The sequence below is a fragment of the Anolis carolinensis genome, chromosome 5 (genome assembly GCF_035594765.1).
Source record: "Anolis carolinensis isolate JA03-04 chromosome 5, rAnoCar3.1.pri, whole genome shotgun sequence".
NCBI lineage: Eukaryota > Metazoa > Chordata > Lepidosauria > Squamata > Dactyloidae > Anolis > Anolis carolinensis.
Window position 1 is genome coordinate 77,764,931 of NC_085845.1, and position 16,884 is coordinate 77,781,814.

The 16,884-nt window shown below is 37.4% G+C and overlaps 1 protein-coding gene and 1 long non-coding RNA gene across 3 annotated transcripts in view; one reads left to right on the forward strand and one right to left on the reverse strand.

The window, feature by feature from the left end:
- The window catches only part of LOC100565311 (gamma-aminobutyric acid type A receptor subunit alpha2), a 117,637-nt gene that overhangs the window by 13,762 nt on the left and 86,991 nt on the right, over nucleotides 1–16,884 (forward strand). For both annotated transcript variants that reach the window (XM_062981629.1, XM_008111659.3), the window contains one exon: nucleotides 19–134. In XM_062981629.1, coding sequence (XP_062837699.1) covers nucleotides 19–134 — 116 coding nt within the window. The remainder of the gene's footprint in view (nucleotides 1–18; nucleotides 135–16,884) is intronic.
- Nucleotides 4,316–15,813, reverse strand: LOC134299281 (uncharacterized). Its single transcript, XR_010006466.1, has 3 exons — nucleotides 15,756–15,813; nucleotides 12,717–12,869; nucleotides 4,316–4,469 (listed from the first exon to the last, which is right to left on the reverse strand). It is a non-coding gene; the product is annotated as an uncharacterized LOC134299281 (long non-coding RNA).

Here is a 16,884-nt window from a genome sequence, read left to right on the forward strand (position 1 = left end):
TTAAAAATGTCTGTTTAGATCATCCTTGGCTGACCCCAATGAAGATGAAGCAAAAAATAACATCACAATCTTTACAAGAATTCTAGACAGACTCCTGGATGGATATGATAATCGACTGAGACCTGGATTGGGAGGTAACGAATAAAACACATGGTTTCAAAAAACAAAGCCTCATTAATATTATTAGAATTCTGCTGGTTAAATAAACTACTTAATTGTACACAAAACTGGAGACCTAGGGATTTTAAATAGTGGTTATATTTTAATTATGTTTCTCAAAAATTGGATTCTTACATTCAAATATTTGAAATATATCTCTAATGTTGATGGTGTGAAGATTTTTGGAGGGGATACAGGATAATATTTCCTGTCTTGTTCATAATATACGTCATTTTGATTGGTTAATTTGGAAGTGGTTCTGTAGTTTGAGAGAATATGCTATACAAATAGTGATTTAGTATAATCATCCAAAGAGTCTGTACTCTTTCTTTCTGAGTTCAAGTCTATGATCATTAAATGAGCATAGAGATCATTGGAAAGATTACCAATATAATGAGTGGAAATTAACAGTCTCTCTTCCTTATAAAAAGGATTTGTCAGGGGCAATATACGGCCTGTCTGTTACAGATAACCTTTGCCACAGCTCAGAGAAAAAGAAGTTGGGGATGACTCATACAAGCTACTTAAATGTCTGTTCCAACCTCCCCCCATGCGTTCCCAGATTTAAATCACCTTCCTTTTTGGGATGGATATGGGTCATTTGGGACTGAACATCCTCAATGCTGATCTTGCCCTGATTGTCTACTATTCTTGTTGCCATTTTGGGCAGGGAATCATTCACCTCCCTGCTTCATTTTTAAATGTGTTAACTTACTCTGCTGAGGATACTGCATAGAACAAAATTAAAGCAACATTTTTGATCATAAAGGGGGAGGAGTAGGAGAGAGAGGATGGAAAGGGGTGGTATGAGAGTGGAGCAAAGTTTATAGAAGAGAATTACTATTTTATCATGCTTTTAATATCTGCCTTTGGAACACTCTTTTACTTAAGTTCTTTAATGTTAGATATGCAGTGGTTGATCGGTTATGTTATTACTTAATTTTTGTTTATCTGTTATAATTGTAATTTTATTATAGTTGTGAATTTTCTTTTGGAATCTGGGAGGTTGTTTATTTCTTGTTGTTAGTGTATTCTGGCATTGAATGTTTGCTATTTTTTGTTGGAAACTGCTCGGAATCCCTTTGGGGAGATAGGGCGGTATATAAATAAAGTTGTATTAGGAGGAGGAGGAGGAGGAGGAAGAGGAGGAGAGTGAAGAATTCTTAAAGAAGTTTAAAACAGCAAAAATAAATACAACTAAGGAAAAAAATCGATGTGGTTGTGGGGGCTTATGTACTCTCTAATATGTGTTTATTATAGTTGTTAAGCTAGATTCTATATTTTGCTCATTAGTGCAATAAAAGTAATCAATTTAGAAAAGGCAGGAAGGGACTAATTTTACAATGATAATGTGCTGTTGGGATGTGGGGAGAATATGGATTCTCTTCACAAATAATTGTGCATTTTTCTCAGAAAACCAAATAATGCTTCAAAAACACAGTGAGGTCTTTTTCTCATTTGGTACATCTCTTCACTTTTTGTTTCTTTGGCTATTTCTGGCACTGGTTTATGAATAAATGATAGAAGTTTGCAAATCTTCACTGCACTGGGAAATCCCAGATGATTCTGATTGTTAGGATACAGATCACTGGATGCTTGTCTGGAAATGTACATCAGGTGATAAAGGTAGTCCCTGTGGTGGCAACTTCATGACTGGAATAAAAATAAGACAGAGACTGATGCAGGTTTGACTGCCACCTCCTGCTCTGGAGACCTGGGAGGCAATTTATATTGACCTCACTTGCAATTATTCTGTTCTACACTAGATGCTACATCTGATTCAGAACTGGATTTAATGGTTATGAAATCCAGCTATTTTGGTGCAGACTAACTTGGAAGCTGGCCAATTCAACACAGATCTTAATCCACATCTTGGATTCAAAACTCACATCTTTTTGTCTGCCACTGACTTGTCATTAAAATAAAATGATTTACCTGTTTTGCTGTTTGTCAGAAATTTTTTGCATATATTTTTTATAGAAGGAGATTATCTCTACAAATTCTAGATAAATTCAGCAATTTGACGTGATGCGACTAATTTTTTAAAAGGAAACTACTTATGGGACTTAATTTCTTAGCAGAACTGAATTACATTTTGAAAGCTGATAATTATCTCAGGGAATCAGGTTGCAGAAGAATATGTGCAGGGTGTTTTGTGTGAGAGTAGAGTTTACAATTTGGGATTTCTGAATAAGGATGCATTTATTCTCCTAAGGTTTTGGAGAGCTGTTGTTAAAATGACAAACAAGACAGAGGTGGCCATAGCCAACAGACCTGAAAAATTTCAGACATATTTTTCGGAGTTCTGTTGAGAGGGGGGAGTCAGACTGGAGTGAGCATGAGACAACTGTATTGCTGTAATGCAGTGGTTCTCAGCCTGGGGTCCCCAAGTGTTTTGGCTACAACTCCCAGAACTTCTAGCCAGTTTACCAGCTATTAGGATTTCTGGGAGTTGAAGGCCAAAAACATCTGGGGACTCCAGGTTGAGAACCACTACTGTAATGCATGAAGTAGCTCTAGAACTGTCCCACAGATTATAGTTATTTTTCTAGAATAAATTGAAAAATGATAGGATGAAAATTAATAACCAAGAAATGTAAATATGGATAAAATAGTTTTAAACCTGATCATACTTAAAACAAGCAAGACTTCTCAGGGGAGTGTCTTGCAGAGGAATACAAGCCAGGGGACACTTTTTCATCCTCCATCTCAATAGTTTTCAAAGTGTTGACCCTTGTGGATTTTCAGATTAGTAGTAGAAGTTCCTCACTGAAAAGATAACATTTTACTGGAGAGCAATTTCCCGAACATATCTGTAAATGTCTCCTTTGTCATGCCCATCCATTGAGGACTGATATATTTAGGGATTCCTGGACAGCATTTTATTTGACCAGATAAAATCCTTCTATAGCCCTGAGTCCCTCAGTAGTATATTTTGGTGTGTATTATGAAAAGGGTGGAGCCCCTGGTGGCACAGTGGGTTATGCTGCTGAGCTGCTGAACTTGCTGACCAAAAGGTTGGTGGTTCAAATCTGGGGAGCAGAGTGAGCTCCTGCTGTCAGCTCCAGCTTCTGCCAACTTAGCAGTTCTAAAACATGTAAATGTGAGTAGATCAATAGCTACCACTCTGGTGGGATAGTAACAGCGCTCCATGCAGTCATGCCGGCCACATGACTTTGAAGGTGTCTATGGACAATGCAGGCTCTTCGGCTTAGAAATGGAGATGAGCATCAACCCCCAGAGTCAGACACAGATAGAATTAATGTCAGTGGAAAGCCTTTACTTTTACCTATGAAAAGGGTCTTCTGAAAGCAGAAAGGTAGAAAACGTTTCTACTGTTTCAAGATAAGACATCTATTACAGCTGCAATTGTGGTATTCTGTATAAGGGAATCAAATAATGGTGATTGCCTGGGGAAACTACCTTGTTAAAATTATTAGTCAGAATGTAGCTCTGTGGAGACCACTGTATCTACATGCAGTATATGTAGGCGCTTTTTCCTGCTGTGCTGAAACAGAAGTCCAAATAAATGCTGAAGTCATAAGGCAAGCTTTTGTCACGATGCATTCCTATTCCTCTAATCTGACAAATGTGAGATGTGAAAAAATGAACAGATGGTACAATAATTTCATATTTCATTTGGTTCATAGAGTTCATAGAGTGTTTTTAAAATAGATATTTAGATATTCTATTACTTCTGATGCATTGTCTTTTAAAATATGCAAATAGAAGGAAAAGGAAATATGGTTCAGAAACCTGGTATCATTCTGTGTGCTCTGCAGCATGTTTATAGTTTTGCTATATCATCTCAACAGCTTCCCACTCAGACTCAGTGGTGAACAGTGCTTACCATGTTTGTTATGCAAGAGTTCCTTTCCTCTTTGTTGTTCTGTTTTTGTTTTTTTGTTTTTTGTTTTTGTTTTTTTGGCTTGGGCAGCTATATTTTGGCTCATAGCCAGACTGCTCTGGAAGAAATGAAAATGCATCCTCTAAAATATATATTAGATGCATTTTAGTAGCAAGGTAAAAGAGCTTTGCTAATTTAGATTGGCAGTATGTTTACATGATTTCAAGGATTTGTGTTTTGGAAAAGCCCCTGAGAGGCATTCTTACTACCCATCGATGTGCCCAAGATTCCATAATAATTTCATTTAAATAGAAGGTGGGATCATTTTTATACAATATAAACTAGCAGCAGATCCCAGTGGAACAAAGGAAGTCCTATTCTTGAGTTCAGATCCTCTGTGGCTGCCAGTTGAGCTGAATATCACACAACTTTCCAGTTCTCAGCCCTGAGACTGTATCAGTTCCTATCGAGATGGATAAGAGAAGGAGTGGTTGGTCAGAAAGAAAGGGAACTGGTAGAGTATAGGATACAATGAATGTATGGTAATCAAAGGGATTTCCTTCTATGGAGTATGGGCTAGCATAGCCAGGCACTGAGTTTTGAAGTATTTGATTACAGTAGAGTCTCACTTATCCAAGCCTCTGGATTATCCAAGCCATTTTTGTAGTCAATGTTTTCAATATATCGTGATATTTTGGTGCTAAATTTGTAAATACAGTAATTACAATATAACATTACTGCGTATTGAACTACTTTTTCTGTCAAATTTGTTGTATAACATGAAGTTTTGGTGCTTAATTTGTAAAATCATAACCTAATTTGATGTTTAATAGGCTTTTCCTTAATCCCTCCTTATTATCCAAGATATTCGCTTATCCAAGCTTCTGCCGGCCCGTTTAGCTTGGATAAGTGAGACTCTACTGTACTTGCATTTCTGGGCAAATCACTGGTTCCACTACTATTCAGATATGCATATCAAAAGCACACTTTTCCTTTAAATTTACTAACTTTTTAATATTGATGAAGTTATTTTAGTTGTGAAGTGTATAACATGCGGTAGTAAACATAGCAAATACTTTCATATTTGAAGCATCTGTGCCAACAGTATGCTAGGCTACCCAGGTTTCACTGAAATAATTCAAAGCATAGATTGGTGTATTTGATGGCTTTCATTCTTGATTTTCATTGAATGATGAACTCAATAAAGTGTTTAATCTGAATTTTAATGATTCAGCACTTTGGATAGTTTCCTAAAAGTTTGGACCATCAGTGAAAGTGGATTTAGCACTTTATTAGCAAGGAACCACTAGCTATCCCAAACATTTTCAGATTTTTTCTAGAAGTGTTTATGTTAGGAAAGAACAATCATGTCAACATATCTAATGTGAAAGAGGAAAAAAGAGTAGTGATCATCAAAACAAATATACAGTGAGGACTTAAACAAAAGTGAGTTACAGTGAATTGCTGGATACAGATGATTTGTTGTCCAGTTACATTAAGGAAATTCATTTGTTCTGCTTTATCCATGTTGTTAGTGTATTTGAATTTTTTCATTGGTTTTGAAAATGTGGAAATCTTGCAATGAGGATCAATCAGAAAACAATCCTTTAGTCCCATTTGTTCATATTCAGTTACTATTGCAGCTTTGCTAAAACACATCTCAAACTGACAAGTGATATTTTAATACAAGGATTGCATCCTAGTTTACAAATGCTAGAGATGCATTTAACTTAGCTCAGAGGTTTTAAATATTGGAACACACATTCAAAATAATTGATATTTTCTTATTTGAGACTAAGTGAATACAGATATCAGAATAACTTTTGAATAATTTGAGGCAGTTTGCTCAATATAATATATGTGCAAAAGCATGGAGAAGTGCAGAAAAACATTACAGATGGTTGCTTGCTTACTTGTATTCTGTGGATGCTGTTGCTCCTCTCCTAGTTACTGACTAGTACTGTTGCTATGGAAAATGCCTCCATCACTGCCACAGTTCTCCTTTGTTACTATTTCCTAGTTCTTTGTTTAGGGAAGTGGCCGTTAATATGTTCTAATAATCTAAAAGCAACTTATACTGATACTGATTTTGTTACAAAGGAATCAGTAATTCTGCTCCAACTCAAAGGTATTTTCTCTCCCAGAGACACAACAATTTTAAAGGATTGCTTTCCTTTTAAGCCTTTTATGCACTTGTTACTTCATGAAGCTATTTGTTTTGTGTTTTTTAAGATTACTTTTGAATTTTTCTTGCATTTCATATAACATCTATATATGCATGTACCTGGCATGTGTGTTTGAAGAATTAATATACAGTAATCATAATATCATAATAAATCCCAGAAACAAACAAACAAAAAAGAATATTCTATGAGCAAAATTAGCATTAGCATTTAGGGCAGAAAAGAACAAGGTTTGAGCAGCTGGCACCAGAGTCAGGCAGAGTAATATGGAAGAAGAGGAATAACTAGAAAAGAAAATGTACAAGTTTTTCCATATTCTAGTGAAGGATCCATAGAATATCATCATGACCTGTAAATCCTTTTGTGACCTTCTTAACACAAATTATAGATTGTTGTTAAAAAATTTAAATATTTAATAAACATAAACAGTAAATAGTTGTTCTCCTGTATATAAACTTTCCTTCACAGGATTTATAATTGCAAGAGTTGAATCCAGACTAAGTTAAAGTTGTTTTCTGTTGAAACCCATGCGATTTAAGTTACTAATGAGTCACTTGCCTCACAAACTTCAGTAGATTTAAGCATAACCATCTTCGGCTACACCCTATATCCAGGTATCTGGTAATGAACTCAACAGAACTCAGTGAGTTACTTATGAATAAACATAGATAGGGTTACATTATTAATCTAAATGAAATCCATTGCCTTAATTAAGTATTAACTTGAATGCCAATTTCAGGACCCTATTCATAGGTTGTGAAGTTGTGGGAGTAATAATCATTACAGCAACTTGGGAGGGAAGTAAAGCTGTATTTGACACGTTTTCTGCCAGCAGCTCTTAATTCTTCCCTCTGGAACAGTGCTACTTTCCTTGTCGATCTGTGATATGTGCAGATGTGACTTCCCAGTTGTTTTTTTTTTCTCCTCTAGGGTTGGAATGAAAGTTAGCTTTGAATAACAGAGAGTTACAAGGATTTTATGTACCCTCTACTATGTGACAGTGTACCCAATGAAGAAAAAGGAAAAATATGTGTGTGTTTTTCTTATAAAACCATCCTCCTCTGCCGCATCTCCTAATATTTGCATGGTGGTACAAATTCATGTCTTCTGCTGCTGTTGCTGCTTCTCTCAACCAAGGAATGTCCACTGTTTGTTAAAGAGCAGCTGTTATGGCTGCTCTTTAATGACAATGGCTCCTTCTGCAAATGTGCCCTACTCTCACACACCTCTGCACTTTCCCTCCTATTGGAGGAGGAGGGAAAGATGGCAACAGCAGAAAGTCCTCTCTCACTTTGCCAGGGCTGCTGTTCCTTCCTGTTCTCTCTCTATATCTTGGCATCGGGTGGCCTTGACTGGCTGGTAGCCCAGGAGCTTTGCCATATTCAAATTGGCCTAACTATGCAACTGGCTCTTAAATTTGGTTGGAAGATGTTGTCAGGAAAATTTTTTTGCTTGTCCCCATTTAATATTATACAACTGCTGGCATTGTTATAAACAAATAACAGTGATTACATTTTGTGTGAAATACACACATGCACACCTTGACTCCTTTAAAGCCATTGTTCCATGTCCTAGTCTGCAGGGCAGCAGAAAACAAGCTTGCTCCCTCCTCCCTATGACTTCCCCTCACATATTTCTACATAGCTATCATGTCTCCTCTCAGCCTTCTCTTTTGCAGGCCAAACATGCCTAGTTCTTTAAGCCACTCCTCATAGGGCTTGTTCTCCAGACCCTTGATCATTTTAGTTGCCCTACTCTGGACACATTCCAGCTTGTCAACATCTCCCTTTAATTGTGGTGCCCAGAATTGGACACAGTATTCCAGGTGTGGTCTGACCAAGGCAGAATAGAGGGGTAGCATGACTTCCCTGGATCTAGAAGCTATAGAACTCTCTTCTAATGAGCCAACAATGTTATGCGGCTGCTAAAAAAGCCAATGGGATTTTGGCCTGCATCAATAGGATGCAGGCCAAAATCCCATTAGCTTTTTTAGCAGCCGCATAACATTGTTGGCTCATGTTTAACTTGTTGTCCACAAGGACTCTAATATCTTTTTCACATGTACTGTTGTTGAGCCAGGCGTCCCCCATTCTGTATCTTTGCATTCCATTTTTTTCTGCCGAAGTGAAGTATCTTGCATTTGTCCCTGTTTAACTTCATTTTATTAGTTTCGGCCCATCTCTCTAATCTGTCAAGATTGTTTTGAATTCTGCTCCTATCTTCTGGAGTGTTGGCTATCCCTCCCGGTTTGGTGTCGTCTGCAAACTTGATGATCATGCATTCTAACCCTTTGTCTAAGTCTTTAATAAAGATGTTGAACAGAACTGGGCCCAAGACAGAGCCCTGTGGCACTCCACTCGTGATTCCCTTCCAAGATGTAGAAGACACATTGGTGAGCACCCTTTGGGTTCGTTCGCTTAGCCAATTACAGATCCACCTAACTGTAGTTTTGTCTAGCCCACATTTTACTAGTTTGTTTGCCAGAAGGTTGTGGGGGACCTTGTCAAAGGCCTTACTGAAATCCAGGTACGCTACATCCACAGCGTTTCCTGTATCGACCCAACTCGTAACTCTCTCTCAAAAAAAAGAGATCAGATTAGTCTGGCATGACTTGTTTTTGGTGAATCTGTGTTGACTATTAGCAATGACCGCATTTGTTTCTAAGTTGTTGTTTTTTTGTTTTGTTTTTTGCTTGTAACAATGAATAACTGCTTTATGCCAAATTTTACTTCTTTCTGTATATTTTGTGATGATTCAGGAGTTGGCACAAAGAAGACCAAAGTCTGGCTTGATTTCTAATTGCAATTTTCAAGTTGTGACAAGCATCAGCATAAGTAACTTGACAGGATCTGTTTTTGGTCTGTGGCACTAATGAAGCCTATGGCTTTAATCCTCAAAACTGCTTTCTATTGAAGCAAACTGAATTAGCATGACTACTTCAAGATATATTTCTTTACATTAAAATGCAACTGTGTAACGGAGAAATTGAAGAAAAAGTGGTGGAGGCTCACTCAACCTGATTAATCTAAGTGAGATAGCTATGGTGTAGTAACCCAGAGAATGCCACCATATTAACTATAAACTAGTTTATAATACATTCAGGAGCATGTATCTATATTTAATAAATCTGTATGCAATCTTTCTCCTAGAGTGGGAGTGAGGGCAGCTCACAAAACAACCAGTTAAAACCTAACATGCAAATAACCTAACACTTAAACCCAACCTGAAATTTAAACATAATTTAAAAGCACACACTAAAATGATAGCTTATAAATTATGTAAATGTACAAGCTATCATAATTTATACAATTTATAAATTGTATAAATTTAGAAGTGACTTGCATTATGTTTTCAAGTTGCTTCTGACATGATAAAAATTGTATAAAACATTTGTTGTTATTGTTGTTGTGTGTCTTCAGGTTATTTCTGACTTATGGAGACTCTAAGACAAATCTATCATGGGGTTTTCTTGGCATAGTTTGCCCAGAGGGAGTTCACTTTTGCTTTTCCTCTGATGCTGAGAGAATGTGATTTGTCCAAAGGTGATTGGTTACACATACGGTCTCCATGACTGAACTGAGATCCAAACTCTGGTCCCCAGAGTTATAGTCCAGTACACAAACACTACATCATACTCATAGAAAAGTATTAAAACATAAACATTAAAAATAAAGCACAGTGTCCCAGAAGATTTCCTGCATGGGAATATATATAGTAAAAACCTGTTTCAGTAAAAAAACACACCAAAAAAAAAACTTTGCCACCCTTTGAAAGGAGAACAGGGGAGCACCAGTGAATCCCAGGAAATTTTCACAGTCACTGAAAGGGATCTATCCCCTGTACTTACTTAGTCTGTGATGGTGGTAGGAGCAAGAGAAAGTCTTCCTGTGTAAAACTTAAGACAGGACCAGACTCATATGGGGAGAAAAAATGGTCTTTACAATTGTTGGAATTTAACCTCGTAAAATTGTATAGTTTTATAGCAGCCTTTTGACTTGCATCTAGAAATGATATAGTAATTAATGAAGCTGCTTTCACATTATGTGCTCCTTGAAGCTGTTATGACCATGCTGAAGTTTCCAAACAGTGCAATTGAACATAAAAATATTAAAACATATTTAACACACCACTTAATCATATCCTTGGAACTCAGTTACATGGAAGTGTATGATTGATGTGTAAGTACATGGAAACTATTTCTTCTTTCTCAGGCAAAATATTACAATTTTGATGTAAGTTGTGGCTTCTGTGTCAATAGAACCTGTTCTAGGCTTTATTCTAAGCTGCAAAAGTGCTGCAAAACCCTATTTTGGAGATAGGGTTCAGCACTTTGGATAGTTCCTTTAAACCCCGGCCTAAATGTCAAAGCAGTTTCATGATCTCACTGGCATGGAAGCCACTGCTTCCACAAAGGTCAGTGGGCTTTAACTGTTCTTGAGCAGAATGAAGGATCTCATCTTCTGCCACCATAGTGGAAGAAGATCACACTGAGTTTTTCAGCTTGACCGAACCGAGGATTTTCTTGGGAACTCTATCTTAGGGTTGATTGAGAAAAAATAGGAAAGACACAGAGTACCAAAGCAAACATGTTCTTGTCTGCTCTGAAATATAGTGTCTGTGGAAAGCAATGTGAGCTTTCTTTTTTTAGCTTTCTCTCTTCTCATTGCCCTAACCCTGGCATGGGCAAACTTCAGCCCTCCAGATGTTTTGGACTTCAACTCTCACAATTCCTAACAGCCTACCAGCTGTTAGGAATTGTGGGAGTTGAAGTTCAGAACACCTAGAGGGCTGAAGTTTGCCCATGCCTGCCCTAACCTCTCTACTATCCCATGTTTCATCAGTTTGAATGTGCACACATGGAAACTATAAATGATAGAGGTGGGGGGATTAAAAGACAAGGTACTGTTCCAAAGTTCATTGAACAGTTTTTTAAATACAGTATTAGAAATTGGAGAGAACTTTAATGGCCTCCTGCTTCTCAGTGGATATCTGAGTTTAATTTGTGTTTAGAAATATGTATGTTTAAAAATATGTTTCAAAAAAGGTGCATATATTAAAGTGCAAATGCATATATTTTGGCTGATATTCTGTGGATTAGTCCCAACTAGAGTAGATTTATTCAATCAATTGTTGGGTGGAGATTTAATGCATAGGTACATATCATTGATTCAATGGCTGTACTACAGTCAGGAATATAGATAGCATATTATAAGAATCATTTTACTGTACTGTTCACAGATGGTACAACCCACAGAGATTGCCTTCTTCTGGTGTGAGACTGCAGGAATTCAGGTGCAAAAAGTCACTTATGGAGCAGGTCTAAATTAATCACCAAGCTGGAATTCTCCTGTAAGTTCCCACCAACTAGCTCCATAATTCTGACTATTAACTACTTAACTCTTACTCTAAAATGACAGATTATTTCCACAGTATAAATATATCATAGGTTCTGAAGCATTCTTTTAAAAAATTATATAATAACAACCAGTAATCTGGAACTCACATGATGAAGGAAATATGAAAGGAGTGGCTATTTCCACTCATGTGACCAATACATTTGGAATATTCATTGTGCTTCTTTCATTACTGTGGCATAGTCACCTTCTACATCCTTCCTCAAAAGTGAGTCCCATTGATTTCAAATACAAATTCCAGGGGTATATGTTTGGGATTTCTTGGAAGAAGTAATGGATTTTTAAAAAAAGTTTTAAAATATCTATTCCCTTTATTTCTCTTTCATCTTTTTTCCAAATTTCAAGTCAGATCACAAAAAAAACAGAAAATTATAGTAAAAACACATATAGTTAAAATAACATACAGACATGAAATGGTATTAAACAAAATAATTGAAACATTTCCAAAATCTTATTTTAAAGCAAGCATTAAAAACAGTACAAAACTATAAAATCTATTTTCTTGTTAAATCAATTCTTAAATGATTGCTAGAATACAAAAGGCAACAAAGGAAGAGCCATTCTGATATTTTATGGATTGAATTCCAAAGTGTGGGAGCAGCCACAGAGAAGGATTCCACTGTATTCCCACCAGCCAACCCTGTGGAGATCTCAGAGCTTGGGCAGGCTCATATGAGAACATACGGTTCTTCAAAAAGCCTGAATGATTTGGCATAAGCTGTGTTTTTTCAGTTTATGCACCATAATCACAACTCATCATAAGAGCAGTGAAATATGATCCAAAATCTTTTTCTCCTTGTTTGCGTAGATTTCTCTTATTCTTTATTTTTGGCAGATGGGAAGTGATCACATTTTGATTCAAATGACTGAAAATGTCAGATTGGAAGAGTTAAGAGATTTTTTTATTATAGGTACTGAATGTGCCTTAGTTTAAAAGCTTGCCATTACATTTCTTTCTGAAAAAAAGAAACTTAATTAATATCTGTGCAATTATGAAAGACACATTGGCTGACTAGTTGGTGCCTTTGCAATGTGCTGTAACTATGTGCCTAAAAACCAGACATGATACAGTACTTTGAAATTTAGTTACTAATAATTTGTAATTATACTTACTTGAATACTAGTATCTTGTCTTCTCTGTTTGTATTCTTAATACTTGTTTTCCCCATTGGTTATGATGGCTAGGGCTTTGGAAAGTACACTCCAACAATATCTGGAAGGCTTCTTCCTGTTTTCATACTTTCCATGTCTATCAAAGTCAGTTTTCTGAAAAGAACTGGTGATGTTAGATCATTCACAGATCCATTTGATAGTGAACAAAACTGTTTATGTTAAAGATGATTAGTTACATTCATGAGAATTATGTATAACCATTTCAAACTACCTCCATCTTTAGAAATAGTATACTTCTGACTAACATGTTAGGAATAAGTTTTTATGGGCTTCCCAGGGCAATTTGTGGTATCCTGAACAGGGTGCTGGATTCTTCATGTGATTTAGGCACAAATAGGAAATGTTACTTTTTTGGTCTTCTGCTCCAGAATCTACCAGCTAACATGGCCAGTATATTAGTTAGTTGCCTACATACTACTTTGCATGAACCTTCCCTTGTTCATAATTACAGTTTTGTAATGGCCAAATACTTGTATGGTGGGCTTAGCATCTAGACTTTGAGATCCTGCAGTCTTTAGTGGGTTAGCAGATCTGACACAAAAAGACAGAATCCATAGTTAGCCACACATATTACATGTATCTTTAACTATATAGAGTATTTTTTTTTTGGTGCAACCTATCCTCAGTCTCCTGTTGCTAGCTTCTAGTTTAGAGCAAACATGAAATCATTTTATTGTTGTTGATATTGACAAGAAGATACATTGTTAATACAGTCCGTATTTATTTTCTTCTAATTGATGAAATGTAAAAACAGCCATGGTTAATATTCCCAGGTATCTTTGTGCATTTTATCTTGGATAGAATATATACAACAAAACATTTATTAGACAGAAAGACTATTCACTAATAGTGTGATAATTGTAGTGGATGGGTTATGTGTACTTGTAATATCCAGTTGTTCCTACATTTTGCTGAGTTGCCCTTCCTAGACTATCAGCTGCTGCTATTAAATCAATTTTTGTGGTCTAGCATATCAGTTTTTTTTCTGTAGATATGGATTATTTTAATATCTCAGACAGGGTATGTGTATGAAGAGGTTCACCCATATGCCTCTTGTTGTTAAATGAAATTGGGGGAGGGGTGATCAGAACATCTTTTTAGACTAGAGGAAGAATGGCAAGGAAAACTAATGGTCCATCTAATGTTTCTAGATAGTTGGTATAGGCTGAGGATTAATAGAAAATTGATTTGGATCTACTGGCAGAGCTCTAGAGAGTTGCAGTAGATTTGTAAGATTTTCCATACAACAAGAAAAGCAGACAGTTTATTTTGGATTGATGGATAAAGTGAGCTTGTGTCTTTTAGGTTTAGACTAACTGCTTGGATGGCCCTTGTTTGCTTGTGTGTTCTTATGCACTTTGTACTGTGTGGTCTGTCTGAGCACATGGCCAGAGGAGGTGGGGCTTCTTTTGAATGAAAATGAGTAACTGACTTGCCTGGGGCATACGTAGCAGCCATATGCATTATGAGGTTGTTTCCTCAGTTGCTAAAGCTTAATTAGCAGGACAAAAACAACAGACATTGTACATGACTGTTTAACAGTAGAATTTGAGGGAGAGGTCCAGAGTATTGTGCCACTGCCTAGACAGGATAACTGAACATGAATGGTGCCAGTAATGCTTTCATGATCTGAAACATCTATGCTATGTTTGTGTTCTTGCCTAATGATGTGAGGAGCTCTCTCTGCAGAGCAACAGTTCAAGCTGGTAGCTTAGAAGTTGAAAACTGTTGTACAAAGTACAACAGACTTTCATGGTAGGTAAAATACAGCAGATGCCTGTAGGGAAGGAAGTAGTTACCAAACACAGCAAGAAGACTGTGACACGCAGAAACAGAACTATCAGAATGTATGCTATAGGTTTGGAGCTATAAAATCAATTCCACACTCTTCCCTTCATCAACAATTATTGCTCTGTACATTAATACTGAGAGAGATATGACCATGGGCTACTTGCTTAAGTTTTTTTTCCTTCCCACTGTTGAGTACTTATACAATTTGCCCAGTTCTCTCTGTAACAGCTGGGCTATTTTCACAATTCAAAGTGCAGGTAATTACCTACAAAACCCTGAACGGTTTGGGACCCACCTACCTTTGTGATAGTCTCTCGCTCTACAAACCTGCACGATCCCTTTGGTCATCGGGGGAGGCACTCCTCTCACTTCCACCGCTGTCACAAGCGCGGTTGGTGGGGATGGGAGAGAGGGCCTTCTCTGTAGTGACCCCCCCCCCCCCCCGGCTCTGGAACTTGCTCCCTAGGGAGATCAGACAAGTCCCCACCTTGATGGCGTTTTGGAAGAGCCTGAAAATTTGGTTTTTCACCCAGGCCTTTGGTTAAGATTGCCACCCCCCCATCATAATCATAATTATATTCCTTGACCTTTTATATTGGTCACACTTCTCCTGATTACTTGACATTGGCTCAGGGCTCCTCTCATCCCAGATTGACCTCAAACAAATTTGTAGCACTTTATCTATGTTTTGAATTCGCAACTTATAGTGTGCGCTTTGCTGATCTACTATTACAGCCTCACTGTTTTTAATTCTATGTTTTTAATAAGTTTTTTTCTAGTTAATGTGTAAATGCTACTACTGGTGCATGTCATTGTTTGTTGATGTATTGTACATTGTTATTGTTTTGTATTTGATATTACTGTGAGCCGCCCCGAGTCCCCTTCGGGGGAGATGGAGGCGGGATACAAATAAACTTATTATTACTACTACTACTACTACTACTACTTTCAGGAATGTAATTCAGGTTAAACCCCATTTGATCAGTTTTGTAGCAAAAACATTCCTGCCAAGTGCTGTAAGTGAAACTCATCATTTGCATCATCATCCTTCATGAAATCACAGGCAATGCCCCAAGAAACTAAACTGTTCCCAGTGGATTATCTGTAGAGCCAGCTCTTCACCTCCACAGTTGTCCTTCCCATTCTTGAGATTTGACCTTCAATTTGGAGGGGAGATGAAATAATAACCTTTGCATCAAGGTCCTTGAACTTGTGGTCCAGAGCCTCATAAACTTGTGTGATATCCTGAAGGCTGTGTCTTGCAATGCCATTGGTTCACACATGAACCAATAGAAAAAAGTTATAGTTAGTGGACTTGATGAGTCATGTCAGCTTCTCTATTATGTCATGGAATTTTATTCCTTCCAGGCTCGCAAGCCACTGCTTCTGTTTTTCATGTGCCGAATCTTCCAAGGTCACCTGCATATTTCCTGAGGACTGACACTGTTTCTCCTGTTCCTCATCATCAATAATAAGGGATAGTGCTTTGAATGGATTCTGTAGCTCCAAACTCACAGAATGATCCTTGGACATTCTACTTCTATGTGTCACATTTTTCCAAATGTCTACCTCCTGTGTTTGGAAGCTGACATCCTTCTCAGAAACATCCTTTCTGTGTTCCTTATAGAAAGTCTGTTCTACTCTATCTAAAATTGCTCAATATCTATTTTTGCCTCAGTCCTCTTCCAAAACAAAACTAGTACCCAATCTGGTGGGAAAAGAACATATGATATTTGTAGCCTAAAATAGCCAAACAGGTAGCACAGGGATTTCTAGTAACTCTGAATGATTTGAAGTCTCCAGTGTCAGATGAGCTATATCCAAGGTACTAAATTGACAGGCATAATATCAGAGAATCTTTGGGAATTCTTGGAGAACAGGTCTTAGAACCCTAGAAGAGGTCAAATGTCACCCTCTTCAAAAAAAGGAAAAAGTAAGTCTTGCCACTTCATCATACTTACCTCTGGAAGTGTCCTACGATACATTCAACTGAGGTGCAAGTCGGATGGACATACCACCCATCAGACGACCGGAAGCTCCTCCTCCAGTTGGAGTGGAGGCGTTGTTCAATGCTCCATTCTCAACACAGGAAGCTTCTCATGTTGTACTGGCTCCAATAAAACCAGCACAGTTCTGTGCCACCCAAACAACACTCCTCCCACATGTAATGGGAGTAGTGTTGCTGTGAGGGGCAACAGTTTTGCTTCACTGCTCTCCATTTCCATGACTAAGCCAGACAAAGCTTGACATCAATAACAAGAAAGGTTCTAGAACAAATCAGTCTGTGAGCACTTAGAAAAACATTCTGTAACTATTA